The sequence below is a fragment of the Bos indicus x Bos taurus genome, chromosome 12, assembly GCF_003369695.1.
Source record: "Bos indicus x Bos taurus breed Angus x Brahman F1 hybrid chromosome 12, Bos_hybrid_MaternalHap_v2.0, whole genome shotgun sequence".
In the NCBI taxonomy this organism is placed as follows: domain Eukaryota; kingdom Metazoa; phylum Chordata; class Mammalia; order Artiodactyla; family Bovidae; genus Bos; species Bos indicus x Bos taurus.
Genome location: NC_040087.1, coordinates 11,213,971 through 11,227,839, shown reverse-complemented (window position 1 = coordinate 11,227,839; position 13,869 = coordinate 11,213,971). Strand labels below are relative to the sequence as shown.

The following is a 13,869-nucleotide window of genomic DNA, read 5'->3' as shown; positions in this document are numbered from 1 at the left end:
TGGGCACCTACCGGTATTGCCAGCGCGGCGGTGGCGGATCGCTTGGTTCCAGTTTGTAGGTCCTGTGAGGGCGAGCTGAGGCGGAGAAAGGGCGTGGAACTGGAACCGGGTGAGTCAGGCACTGTCTACGCGATAAAGGGAGGAGGCACCGCGGAGCAGGGCTGACTTAAATCAGCGCGGCAGTCTTTTCAGGGACACAGCGGTCTCGGCGTCAGCGAAAAGAGAGCGAGGAGGCGCCAGAGCCTGGTTCTCGTCCTTCGCTCCCCGCCGCCCTCTCCACCATGCAGTCCCGGGAAGAAGCTCCGCGCTCTCGCCGTCTCGCCAGTCCCCGCGGCGGGAGGCGTCCCAAGAGGATTTCCAAGCCCTCAGTTTCGGCTTTTTTCACGGGCCCGGAGGAGCTGAAGGACACGGGCCATTCTGCAGCCCTGCTGGCCCAGCTCAAGTCCTTTTACGACGCGCGGCTGCTCTGCGATGTGACCATCGAGGTGGTCACCCCCGGCAGCGGGCCCGGCACGGGCCGCCTTTTTTCCTGCAACCGTAACGTGCTGGCGGCCGCGTGTCCCTACTTCAAGAGTATGTTCACCGGCGGCATGTACGAGAGCCATCAGACGAACGTGACCATGCACGACGTGGACGCCGAGTCCTTCGAGGTGCTGGTCGATTACTGCTACACCGGTCGCGTGTCATTAAGTGAGGCCAACGTGCAGCGCCTTTACGCGGCCTCCGACATGCTGCAGCTGGAGTACGTGCGGGAAGCCTGTGCCTCCTTCCTAGCCCGCCGCCTTGACCTGACCAACTGCACGGCCATCCTCAAGTTCGCCGACGCCTTCGACCATCACAAGCTGCGATCACAGGCCCAGTCCTTTATAGCCCACAACTTCAAGCAGCTCAGCCGCATGGGTTCGATTCGGGAAGAGTCCCTGGCAGATCTGACCCTGGCCCAGCTGCTAGCTGTCCTGCGCTTGGACAGTCTAGACATCGAGAGTGAGCGGACTGTGTGTCACGTGGCGGTGCAGTGGTTGGAGGCGGCTCCCAAGGAGCGGGGTCCCAGCGCTGCAGAAGTCTTCAAGTGTGTCCGCTGGACCCACTTCACTGACGAAGATCGGGGCTACCTGGAAGAACTGCTGACCAAGCCCATTGTGAAGAAGTACTGTCTGGACCTTGTTGAAGGGGCCCTGCAGATGCGGTATGGTGACATGTTGAGCAAGTCTCTGGTGCCCAAGCCAGAGAGCAGCAGCAGTAGCTCTGTTGTGTCCATAGCAGAAAATCCACCCCAGAGGCTGGGTATGTGTGCCAAGGAGATGGTGATCTTCTTTGGCCATCCCAGAGATCCCTTTCTGTGCTATGACCCATACTCGGGGGACATTTACACAATGCCATCGCCTTTGACCAGTTTGGCCCACACTAAGACTGTCACCTCTTCAGCTGTCTGTGTCTCTCCAGACCATGACATCTATCTAGCTGCCCAGCCCAGGAAGGATCTCTGGGTGTATAAACCAGCCCAGAATAGTTGGCAGCAACTTGCTGACCGCCTGCTCTGCCGGGAGGGCATGGATGTGGCATATCTCAATGGCTACATCTACATCCTGGGTGGGCGTGACCCCATTACTGGAGTGAAATTAAAGGAAGTGGAGTGCTACAGTGTTCAGAGGAACCAGTGGGCCTTAGTGGCTCCTGTACCACATTCCTTCTATTCCTTTGAACTCATAGTGGTTCAGAACTATCTTTATGCTGTGAACAGTAAGCGCATGCTCTGCTATGATCCTAGCCATAATATGTGGCTGAACTGTGCTTCACTTAAACGGAGTGACTTTCAGGAAGCCTGTGTCTTCAATGATGAGATCTATTGCATCTGTGACATCCCAGTCATGAAGGTGTATAACCCAGCCAGGGGAGAATGGAGGCGTATTAGTAATATTCCCCTGGACTCAGAGACCCACAACTACCAGATTGTCAATCATGGCCAAAAGTTGCTCCTCATCACTTCCACAACCCCTCAATGGAAAAAAAACCGGGTAACTGTGTATGAATATGATACAAGGGAAGACCAGTGGATTAATATAGGGACCATGTTAGGGCTTCTGCAGTTTGACTCTGGCTTTATTTGCCTCTGTGCTCGTGTTTATCCTTCCTGCCTTGAACCTGGTCAGAGTTTCATCACTGAGGAAGATGATGCACGGAGTGAGTCTAGTACTGAATGGGACTTAGATGGGTTCAGTGAACTGGACTCTGAGTCAGGAAGTTCAAGTTCTTTTTCTGATGATGAAGTCTGGGTACAGGTAGCCCCTCAGCGAAATGCACAGGATCAGCAGGGTTCTTTGTAAATATTTTGAAATACTAAGATGTTTCTATTGCTATGAATATATCTTAAAAAGATGTCCTTTCCTTTTCTGGGGAAAAAAGAAAACTTTGATTAGGATTGCATATTTGGTTTAGAAAGGGTAATGTTTGAATTGCTAATGTAATGTTACAAAATGTAAACAGTCCATGATATAAGCTATATAATAATTTACTGTGCTGAAAGTGGAGATTAAAATATGCAAAAAAAAAATGAACCATGTAATTGATGAGAATGCTTGCTGGTTTTTTTCCGTGTTCAAGAATTTGTTGCACTAGTGAATTGTTTTCATTAATTACATGGTTTATATTTTGATTATCTAATTTAGTCTTCTGTTCATTTTAAAATTCTGTTTAGTGTTGTGGGGGGAAGTTAGCTTTTTCATTTTTGTGTAGAAAATTGGACTAGAAATTGTTGGCAGGTTTCGAAGATTTATATCTTCCCTCTGAATAATGAAAGTAGTAGATTTCCCAAATTCTCACATAGTTTTTAGTATTCTAAGTTTAATATAGTTTGTTAAAATTTGGTTTGGTTTTCTTCTCTTCTGCAAAGAAGAACAATTGGACATATAATTAAGGTTATCAAAGAGTGATTTCATTTTGATAATGGACAGAATGGTCTTAAGCACTCACAAAAAGTAAGGGAAAAAAAATCAGGATTCCCCTGTCTTACAAAAAATTTTCCTTTTTATTTTTGGAATATAAAATGTGTACTTGCTAAATGTGACCATTTTTCTGTCTTAAAAAGCATCCATTCTAGTAGTACCACTATTTAGACCCTTCTAAACCAAAAACAATAGATAACTTGCCGTATTTTTTCATTTATACCTGATACATGTTACACTGAATCAGAGGAGCAGTTGTTTTTTCACTGGACTGTGATTGGGTAATGTAAAGTTTTAATCCATTGGTCATGCCTTGTCTTAAAACGTTTATATGCTTTCCTACAACATTTTGGCTGTATAGTTTTGGTGTTTGTCTTAGAGAATTCTTTGGCAGGAAGTGATTTTTGTGAGGTGATATGGCTTTGAAGATGTGTATAAGCTAAAAACAGTATTTTATTGAGATCAGTAGTAGTTATTGTGTCTATCAACTCTAAAATCAAGTGCCAGAGAGAACTTTAAAATTTTAAGCTGTGTATAAAATTGTTTTATGTAGCATTGAAATTTTCTGTCAGTTTTGTAAGTCACTGTAAATGATTATCAGCTTGAAGTTATTTTTATATTAAAAGTTGACAAATAACATAAGTGGATGATGACATTTGGGGCCAAAAGTGAGAATATGTTTCCTCTAAAATACTTCCCTAAGCAGTGGTGTACCTGGTTATTTTATTTATTTGTTTCTCTCCTATATTTCTCTGTGAACCATGCTCCAGTCTGATTTTTGTTTTTTTTGTTTTATATCACCATAATAAGGGAAGATGTAGAAATAGAGACTTAAGTTGCACAAATTTGATACTGTTAAATACGAGAACATATAGGTACTTACTTTTTGAGGGTCTGTTAATACATACGGTTGTCACAATACATAAACATGATAAATAGTGTATATGTACAAATGCTTGTGGTCTATACATTTTTTTATATTCACTTAGTTTATCTTCTTGAATCGTTGTTCAGCAACATACTAATTCCTCGTCTATACTTATTCTCTAGTGACCAAGTGCTGACATTTCTTTTTACCCAGGCAGAGTACTGAGGAGTGTATTCTGGAGAACAGAATTTTGAAACTAAGCAAAGGGAGGGAGAGAGAAAATGGTTTAAAAAAGCCAAACACACAAATAATGTTTTCTTAGCCATTTCGATGGGCCACTGGAAGAATCTGCAGGAGGTTCCTGTCTAATATTATTTAGTGAAATAAGATTCTTACTCCAGCAGCGTATGTTCCTTCAAAACAGCAAACAGTGCTAGTTTTTGTTCCATAGAGGGACGTCAACAAGCACTGCTCCTAACGTGGAAAGCTCTATCTTAATTGTATTTTTTGGCCCACTTTTCTTCACCAGTAACTTCTTGTTGATAGTTTTTTGTTCTCTAAGATTGAAATAGAAACAAGCTGTTCACAACCACGTTATCCATCTACAGAATTAAGCTGTGCAACCAGTTGATAAGAGACATTCTCTCATGTGTCATTCTCATCCTCTGAGTTAGGTATAAGCTAATTAGTAGTAAAATATTGGTTTACAAAGAGCTTTTCTTAGAAAGGATTTTGGTTTCTTAATATGTTTGTGAATTAAGGATAGATGTTAACTTTTTTTTTTTTTTAATAGAAAGTGATTTGTACATGGTTAGTTACAAATAAAACTGGCACTAGAACCCCAGGCCTTCTGACCTCTTGATTGAGTTTGTGCTAAATGTACAAAACCCTTGCTTACATAGTGACACAAGCAGCAGAGCAGTGTTGAAATCCCTTCATCACAGGAAAGCTCCTTTGTCTCAGTTTCACAATTAATCGACACAGATTTTAGCAAATGCTTAATATAATGTCATTTGCAGGATTACTGTGTGTAAAACTTAAGAATGATCTTACTTATTTTTTGTATCTATCTGCCTGTAGTCTGAAAAACTCAGAGAACCCAAATTATTTCAACTAATTTAAATATTCAAATGGTTAGCATTGGTATTTTCAAAAGGACAAAAAAGGGACTAATTTAGTGAACAATTTGGGTTTAGGATTACAGTTAAATTATAATTTCCTTCTATATCCTCTAGTTGAGCAGTGGTGTGTGTGTGTGTGTGCTTTTTTTTTTTTTTAGCCTGTTTCATACCTGGATCTTACTGATAATCTGATGAAATCTTTTGACCCATTCCCTAGAAAAATGTACATGTTTATGTTTTCATAATTTCAAAGGTGTTAGACATTTCTGCAGTTCATTTGCACACCCAGGGTAAGAACACTGTAACAGTCCCAAGAACACTTCTACAAAAAAGGAATTAGCATTTTGCAAGAGACATATTGCTCAAATGTTTGTGAGGGGGGAAGGGCATTATTAAAATAGAGCTTAAAGAAATCATATGCATTTTCCACCTGAAAGGGATCTGAGTATCAGAACAAAGACAAAATTGACACTTGGTGAATTTCAAATTTCCTCATGATGTTATGCCTGAGAACAGTGAGTGAAGTAACTAAATGTAAGTGGCTTAAAGAAATGGGTCAGATGAGCTAATGTATATGAAACCTTTGACATGTGATATGATTATTGTCTAAAGTGAAAGAAAGTGAAGTCTCTTTGAGACCCCATGGACTGTAGCCTACCAGGCTCCTCCGTCTGTGGGATTTTCCAGGCAAGAATACTGCAGTGGGTTGCCATTTCCTTCTCCAAGGGATCTTCCCAACCCAGGGATCAAAGCCAAGTCTCCCTCATTGTAGGCAGACACTTTACCATCTGAGCCACCAAGGCAGTCCAGGGATTATTGTCCAGGAAGGCTGCATATATATTAGTCTTCAAAGTAAATTATAAGTTGCAGGTATTTCAAACTTGATATCACAGCTGTTTATTAGGTATCTAAATTACAAGAGTTCTTTATCTCACGATGACCAGGTAAACAGGTGCTTGGAAAGGGCGTCTACCCATAAGGAATTTATTTAAGGTATCATTTAAAAATACAAATTTGCTATTCACTGCTCATTAAACTAGAAACCAGTATTTTGCCTGATGTCATTTTCACCAATTTGTGCTGAAATGAGGAAAATAGATAAAACAATGGGCAAAGTGAAGTCGCTCAGTTGTGTCCGACTCTGCGGCCCCATGGACTGTAGCCCACCAGGCTCCTCCGTCCATGGGATTCTCCAGGCAAAAATACTGGAGTGGGGTGCCATTGCCTTCTCCAGGGGATCTTCCCGACCCAGGGATCAAACCCCGGTCTCCCGCATTGCGGGCAGATACTTTAACCTCTGAGCCACCAAGAAAGCCCAAACAATGGGTAAGTTGTAAACTAAAAGTGTTTAATTGATTTTTTTTTAATGTTCATGAATTGGAAATATAAAAAGTTTGCAGTTCTATGTCAGTCCCCTAAACTTGAAAGTTAACTTGTCTTTGAAATCCTAACATCTATCGCTTGCTTCTTAGTTGTTCTACTTTACTCAGTCCTCTCATTTGATCTCTCCAATATGTGCTTAAGAGTGTCAGCATCTTTTCATCATAATATTAAAAGAATAGAGCAGGAACGTGTAGGAAACAAAATTGTTTATATAAAATATGGCTAAGACTGAGCGACTTCACTTTCACTTTTCACTTTCATGCATTGGAGAAGGAAATGGCAACCCCCTCCAGGGTTCTTGCCTGGAGAATCCCAGGGACGGCGGAGCCTGGTGGGCTGCCGTCTATGGGGTCGCACAGAGTCGGACACGACTGAAGCGACTTAGCAGCAGCAGCAATTCTAAGAGCATTTATTGATAAACTGTTTTAGAACCATAGAGATTGATAAATGTATACAAACAAAAAATTTTAACAAAGCGAAACAAGATACAGTGTTCACAGAAGCTGCCAAGTCTTCCAGTACCAGATAGACAATACATTGTGTCAGTTCAGTTCAGTTCAGTCCCTCAGTGGTCCGACTCTTAGCAACCCCATGGGCTGCAGCACGCCAGGCCTCCCTGTCCATCACCAACTCCCAGGGTTTACCCAAACTCATGTCCATTGAGTTGGTGATGCCATCCAACATTTCATCCTCTGTCATCCCCTTCTCCTCCTGCCCCCAATCCCTCCCAGCATCAGAGTCTTTTTCAAATGAGTCAGTTCTTCGCATCAGGTGGCCAAAGGATTGTTGTGTGCTCCCTCCTTAACCTGGACCGTTTTGTCACCGAGGTCCGTTCTACCAGCTCCTGTTCTCACTTATTTAACCTTGTGAACTCAACACTGTCCAAGACACAGGGTGTAGGGAACAGTATTGTTGCAGACCATTCCCCTCCTTTTCTGAGGCATATTTTCTCAGAAAGTGTTCTACCCTGTGAGCAATCACCTCTCTATGACAGAATGAATCTTTTACATTTTCCAAAGCAATTTTAGCTGCTCAGAACCACTATATCTTCAGTTCAGTCACTCAGTTGTGTCCGACTCTTTGAGACCCCAAGGACTGCAGAACGCCAGGCCTCCCTGTCCATCACCAACTCCCAGAGCTTGCTCAAACTCGTGTCCATTGAGTCGGTGATGCCATCCAACCATCTCATTCTCTATTACCCCCTTCTCCTCCTGCCTTCAATCTTTCCCAGCGTCAGGGTCTTTTCAAGTGAGTCAGTTCTTCCCATCAGGTGGCCACAAAGTACTGGAGTTTCAGCTTCAGCATGAGTCCTTCCAATGAATATTCAGGACTGGTTTCTTTTAGGATGGACTGGTTTGATCTCCTTGCAGTCCAAGGGACTCTTAAGAGTTTTCTTTAACAACCCTGGGGGTGGGGAGAGGTGGCAAACTGTCCCTTAATTCTGGGGAAATTAGCAAATAGCAGTGGCTGTCACTTCAAGGCACAGCCTGATCTAGTCTCAGTATCCTTTTGGCTTTCCTTGTACAGAGAAGGTATCATGGGGCCATGTTTTCCTCTCACTTTATACTTTAGGGATCTGTGTATGGTTTGTTCAACAGAGACCCTATAGTTTTGAGGGTTTTTAAAGATTTTTTTTTATGTGGACCATATTTAAAGTCTTTATTGAATTTGTCACAATATTGTCTCTGTTTGACATTTTGGGGTTTGGGGCCTCAAGGCATGTGGGGTCTTAGCTCCCCAAAAAGTGATTGAACCTGCGCCCCCTGCATTGGAGGGCTGAGAATTTTTAAGTAGAGACTTGACAGTTGAATCTGTTTTGTCAAGAATCCTCTCCTGGAGGTGTTGACAGTGCAAGGCAGAGGGGCGAGACCAGTTAAAGGAAGGCAGATGGAGTCCAGACTGCGAGACTGAGGTAGGAGATGGATGGGCTCCTGGGCCAGACAGCGGGTGTTTGTCAAGTGGAGTAAAAGTCAAGCTTCATTCTCACGCAGACACTCCAAGGACAAAGCTAGTGGCAAGAGCTGAGCACTGCTGAAGTAGAGAGAGAAAGTGCCCACTCCGAGATCAAGGAAAACTTCCCTACCTGCACATGTGCAGAAAGGCTCCTTGGGGGTTGAAAAGGGAGAGAGCCCCACTCCATAACAAGTGTGCACAGGTACCCACTATCCATCTTAGCAAACAGTTGCTCATGCATCTTGGGTAGGGTCCAAGGATAAGTGAGGTACGGAGAAAGAAACTAGATAATTGGCCAAATGTAAACAAAGACCCGGAAGAACTGTCCCATATAAGTGAGGGAAGTTGCCTTCTGACTACTGCAGTCTTGGTTCAGGACTCCGCACTCCTCTCTGGGCTTGTATCTCTGCCTGGTTTCTGAATGACTCTGTTCCTTCTCACTCAGGATGCCTGCGTTCCTCTCCAGGTGTATATCTCTCCTTACTTTCTGGCTTGCTGTGCTCCTCCTCGTTAGAGAGGATGCCCATACCTTTTCTCTCTGGGTGTGTATTTCTTCCTAGCTTCTGTCTTAAATAAACTATTTCTCTGTGTACTCTCCCAGATGTTATGCTGTCTCTAATAATAAACTTTGTACCTATTACAGTTTTTGCCTCCTTGAAACATTCTTATTTGCAAATGGGGTAAAGAGCCAGGGCCACATTGCTTCTAGCTTCTAGCCTCTAGTCAGCTGGTGGCTAGGATTCCTCATTTGCATCCAGGCTTCCCAGGTGGCGCAGTGGTGAAGAATCTGCCTGCTAATGCAGGAGACACAAGAAACAAGGGTTCGATCCCTGGGTTGAGAAGATCCCCTGGAGTAGAAAATGGCAACCTACTCCAGTATTATTGCCTGGAAAATTCCATGGATAGTGGAGCCAGTCCTTGCAATTGCTGAGCAAAGCACACACACCCAACCCAGATTGAATTCCTGGGCAGGGAACTAAGATCTCTCTTCAGGACTGCTCGCGACTGTCTCCTAGCGCAATTGTGGGCTTGATGAGGAAGGGTCAGGCATACGAGAGACTGAGCTGGATCTGTATTTGTATGTTTAGAGGTGAGGGAGCTGAGAAAGGAAGTATGAAAGGACTCTGAGAAAGGAAGGACTGCAGGCTATTTCCTAAGCTTCCGGCTTGCCTTTCATGTGAGGGTACAGGCCAAACTCCTACACAAAAAAGGCCCTGAGATGTAAGGCAGAGACTCAGAAGTGAGCTATGAAGTGTCGGCAGGGTGGTTCTGACCCGCTGAGGTTCTTCATGAGCCTGGGTTCGCTCAGCACTGTCCCCACAGCTCCTAATGAGTGAGTTGTCTTCATTCTCATGGACAAAGCACACCCACCAGGGTTACATCTATGTTGCAGCCTGCAGGGATGGGCAAAGAGAGGAAATGGAGAGCGCAAAATTCCTTTTTAAAGCACTTTTACACCACTTCTGCCATTTTTTCACGGGGAAGAATTTCATCATATCACCATATCCAGCCACATGTTTACCTGAGAAATATCATTAGATGAATAGTATATGTCCAGCTAAAACTCAGGGTTTCTGTTATTAAATAGATGAATAAATGAATAGATTTTTATATAGATGTGCCAGGCTTCTGTATTCAAGTGTAGACAATTCACAACATGAGAGCTTTGTTACTCTGATGGTCATTTCAAATCTCCCTAACCCTCCTTCTATAGTAAATTCACAACCAAAAGTTAAATTCCATATAATGCTGAATATTTAGAAAAAGCAGAGGAACCAGAGATCAAATTGCCAACATCTGCTGGATCATCGAAAAAGCAAGAGAGTTCCAGAAAAACATCTATTTCTGCTTTATTGACTATGCTAAATCCTTTGACTCTGTGGATCACAATAAACTGTGGGAAATTCTTCAAGAGATGGGAATACCAGACCACCTGACCTGCCTCTTGAGAAATCTGTATGCAGGTCAGGAAGCAACAGTTAGAACTGGACATGGACCAACAGACTGGTTCCAAATAGGAAAAGGAGTTCGTCAAGGCTGTATATCGTCACCCTGCTTATTTAACGTATATGCAGAATACAGGAGAAACGCTGGGCTGGAGGAAGCACAAGCTGGAATCAAGATTGCTGGGAGAAATATCAATAACCTCAGATATGCAGATGACACCACCCTTATGGCAGAAAGTGAAGAGAAACTAAAAAGCCTCTTGATGAAAGTGAAAGAGGAGAGTGAAAATGTTGGCTTAAAGCTCAACATTCAGAAAACTGAGATCATGGCATCCAGTCCCATTACTTCATGGCAAATAGATGTGGAAACAGTGGCTGACTTTATTTTTCTGGGCTCCAATATCACAGCAGATGGTGACTGCAGCCATGAAATTAAAAGATGCTTGCTCCTTGGAAGGAAAGTTATGACCAACCTAGACAGCATATTAAAAAGCAGAGACATTACTTTGCCAACAAAGGTCCGTCTAGTCAAGGCTATGGTTTTTACAGTGGTCATGTATAGATGTGAGAGTTGGACTATAAAGAAATCTGAGCACCGAAGAATTGATGGTTTTGAACTGTGGTGTTGGAGAAGACTCTTGAGAGTCCCTTGGACTGCAGGGAGATCCAACCAGTCCATCCTAAAGGAGATCAGTCCTGGGTGTTCATTGGAAGGACTGATGTTGAAGCTGAAACTCCAATACTTTGGCCACCTGATGCGAAGAGCTGACTCATTGGAAAAGACCCTGATGCTGGGAACGATTTAAGTGGGAGGAAAAGGGGACAACAGAGGATGAAATGGTTGGATGGCATCATCGACTCAGTGGACTTGGGTTTGGGTGGACTCTGGGAATTGGTGATGGACAGGGAGACCTGGCGTGCTGCGGTTCACGGGGTCGCAAAGAGTCAGAACGACTGAACCGAACTGAATGCTGAATAATGACAAAAATAATTTGTTTCACAAACAAATGCATCCTTGAATGCCTTTAACACACACGCACATACGAACGCTTGTCACATCCTCACCCTTAAGTCCTATGTCAGTTCAAGTATTCCTAGAAATAACAGAACTTAAGCCTCCAGAGTTAGGTTCCCTCTGCCTAAATGCCTAAGCTCTTTTCCAATCCCTTCCTCCTCTGGGAACTTACCAGTATAGTCCTCTTACTCATCCATACAACACTCCCACTATTACAAAAGAGAGGAAAAAGAGAATGAACTGAGTTTGAGAATACAGGAGCCAGGTAAGATTTGGAGACACCAGGGGATGATGCGGTGCCCCTTGGGCACCTCTGACCCACTGTAACTAGGATGGGCACTCTCAGGCAGTGGTAATAGGACACGCTGTTTTTCTGCCTTAGGGCTTTCTCTGAAGGCTCATTCTCCAGGCAGTGCTTCTGCAACCAGAACACAAGAGTTCAAGGGAAGTCCTCATTCAGCGAAGGATGGATATCGGTAGATACATGCCTCAGTAGCCCAACTTTAAGAAAGGGACAATTTGGAAATGCATTCTGTGTGGATCCTCAGAGGGTGCCCTCCTGGACTCAGCCCCAGTCTCCCACAGCAGTAACAACCCAGTAACACATCTTCCCTGTGTCACTTTCAGGGTATGGTCAACCATGTCACATCGCAGAAATCTGATTTGGCAGTTAGAATGTCACTGGTGCTGTTTTGATTTCCCAGGTGGCTCAGCAGTAAAGAAGTCACCTGCCAATATAGGAGATGCAAGATATGCAGGGAAGCTCCCCTGGAGTAGGAAGTGGCAACCCGCTGCAGTATTCTTGCCTGGAAAATTCCATGGACAGAAGAGCCTGGCGGGTTACAGTCCAGCTGGGTTGCAAAGCATTGGATACGATTGAAGCGACTGAGCATACACACACACATTACCTCCTTAATACTTATTTAGCTTACAATGTGGGAGATCTGGGTTCAATCCCTGGGTTGGGAAGATCTCTGGAGAAGGGAACAGCTACCCACTCCAGTATTCTGGAGAATTCCATGGGCAGAGGAGCCTGGCAGGCTACAGTTCATGGGGTCACAAAGAGTCAGACACAACTGAACGCCTTTCGCTTTCACTTGTTTGAAATCAGGAAATGTGCATACAACACTCACAAAAATTAAATGGATTAAAGAGTTAACCATAAGACCTGATACTGTAAAACTCCTAGAATAAAGCGTTGGGAACAATTTCCTTGACATTGGTCTTGACAATGATATATTTGAATATGAAACCAAAAGCGCAAAAGAAAAAAGAAATCAAATTATACAGCAAAAAAAGCAACAACATGAAAAGACAGTCTACAGAGTGGGAGAAAAATGTTTGCAAGCCATATACTGGATAAAGGGTTAATATATAAAATATATCAAGAACTTGTACAACTCGATAACAAGACACAACCTGATTTAAAAGTAAGCAGAGGACCTGAATCAATATTTTTCTAAAGAAGACATGCAAATGGCCAACAGATACAAGAAAAGATGCTAATTGCCAGGGAAGTGCAAATCAGAACCACAATAAGATATCACTTCACATCTGTCAGAATGGCCATTATCAAGAAGCCAAGATATAACAAGTGTTGGCAAGGATGTGGGGAAAAGAGAGCCCTTGTACCCTGCTGGTGGGAATATACATTGGTTCCAGACTATGGGAAACAGTATGGATGGTCCTCAAAAAAAAAAAAAAAAAAATTAAAATAGAGCTACCATAAGATCCAGCAATTCCACTTTTTGGTGTATATCCAAAGGAAATGAAAATAGGATATTGAAAGTGTATATACAATCCTGTGTTTATTATATAGCATTATTCACAATAGCCAACATATGGAAACAACCCAAGTGTCCTTCAGTGAAGAAATGGGTAAGGAAGATGTGATTGATACATATCTATACAATGGAATATTATTCAGCCATGGGAGGGAAGGAAATCCCGCTGTTTGTGACAAGATGGATGGACCTTGAGGGCATTATGCTAAGTGAGATAAGCCAGACAGAGCCTATCATATATAGTATGGTATCACTCATCACTTAATGTTGAGTCTAAAAAAGGCAAACTGGTATAGAATAGAATGGTGGCTGCCAGTGGATGGAAAATGGGGGAATTAGCACTCTTGCCTGGAAAATCCCATGGATGGAGGAGCCTGGCGGGCTGCAGTCCATGGGGTCGCTAAGAGTCGGACACGACTGAGCGAGTTCACTTTCACTTTTCACTTTCCTGCATTGGAGAAGGAAATGGCAACCCACTCCAGTGTTCTTGCCTGGAGAATCCCAGGGACGGGGGAGCCTGGTGGGCTGCCGTCTATGGGGTCGCACAGAGTCCGATACGACTGAAGCGACTTAGCAGCAGCAGATGTTCTTAAAGGGTATAAAGTTACAACTAGAAGGTGAATAAATTCTGGGAAATCTAACGTGCATTATAGTGACTATAGTCAACAATACTGCATTTCCTTTTCTTTTTTTCTTTGCCTTGTGGCCAATGGAATCTTAGTTCCCTAACCAGAGGTCAAACCCATGCCCTTGGCAATGAAAACACAGAATTCTAACTACTGGACTGCTAGGGAATTCACTAATCCATAGCCTTTTTTTTAAGGTATAACTGAGGTAACTGTTAGCATCTTTTTGAT

The 13,869-nt window shown here is 43.4% G+C and overlaps 1 protein-coding gene across 1 annotated transcript; it reads left to right on the top strand.

Annotated features, from left to right (window-relative positions):
* On the top strand, window positions 1–4,654 carry KBTBD7 (kelch repeat and BTB domain containing 7). Its single transcript, XM_027557134.1, has one exon. The coding sequence runs from the start codon at window positions 282–284 to the stop codon at window positions 2,322–2,324; it is 2,043 nt and encodes a 680-aa protein (XP_027412935.1). The 5' UTR covers window positions 1–281; the 3' UTR covers window positions 2,325–4,654.
* The last annotated feature ends 9,215 nt before the right edge of the window (window positions 4,655–13,869 follow it).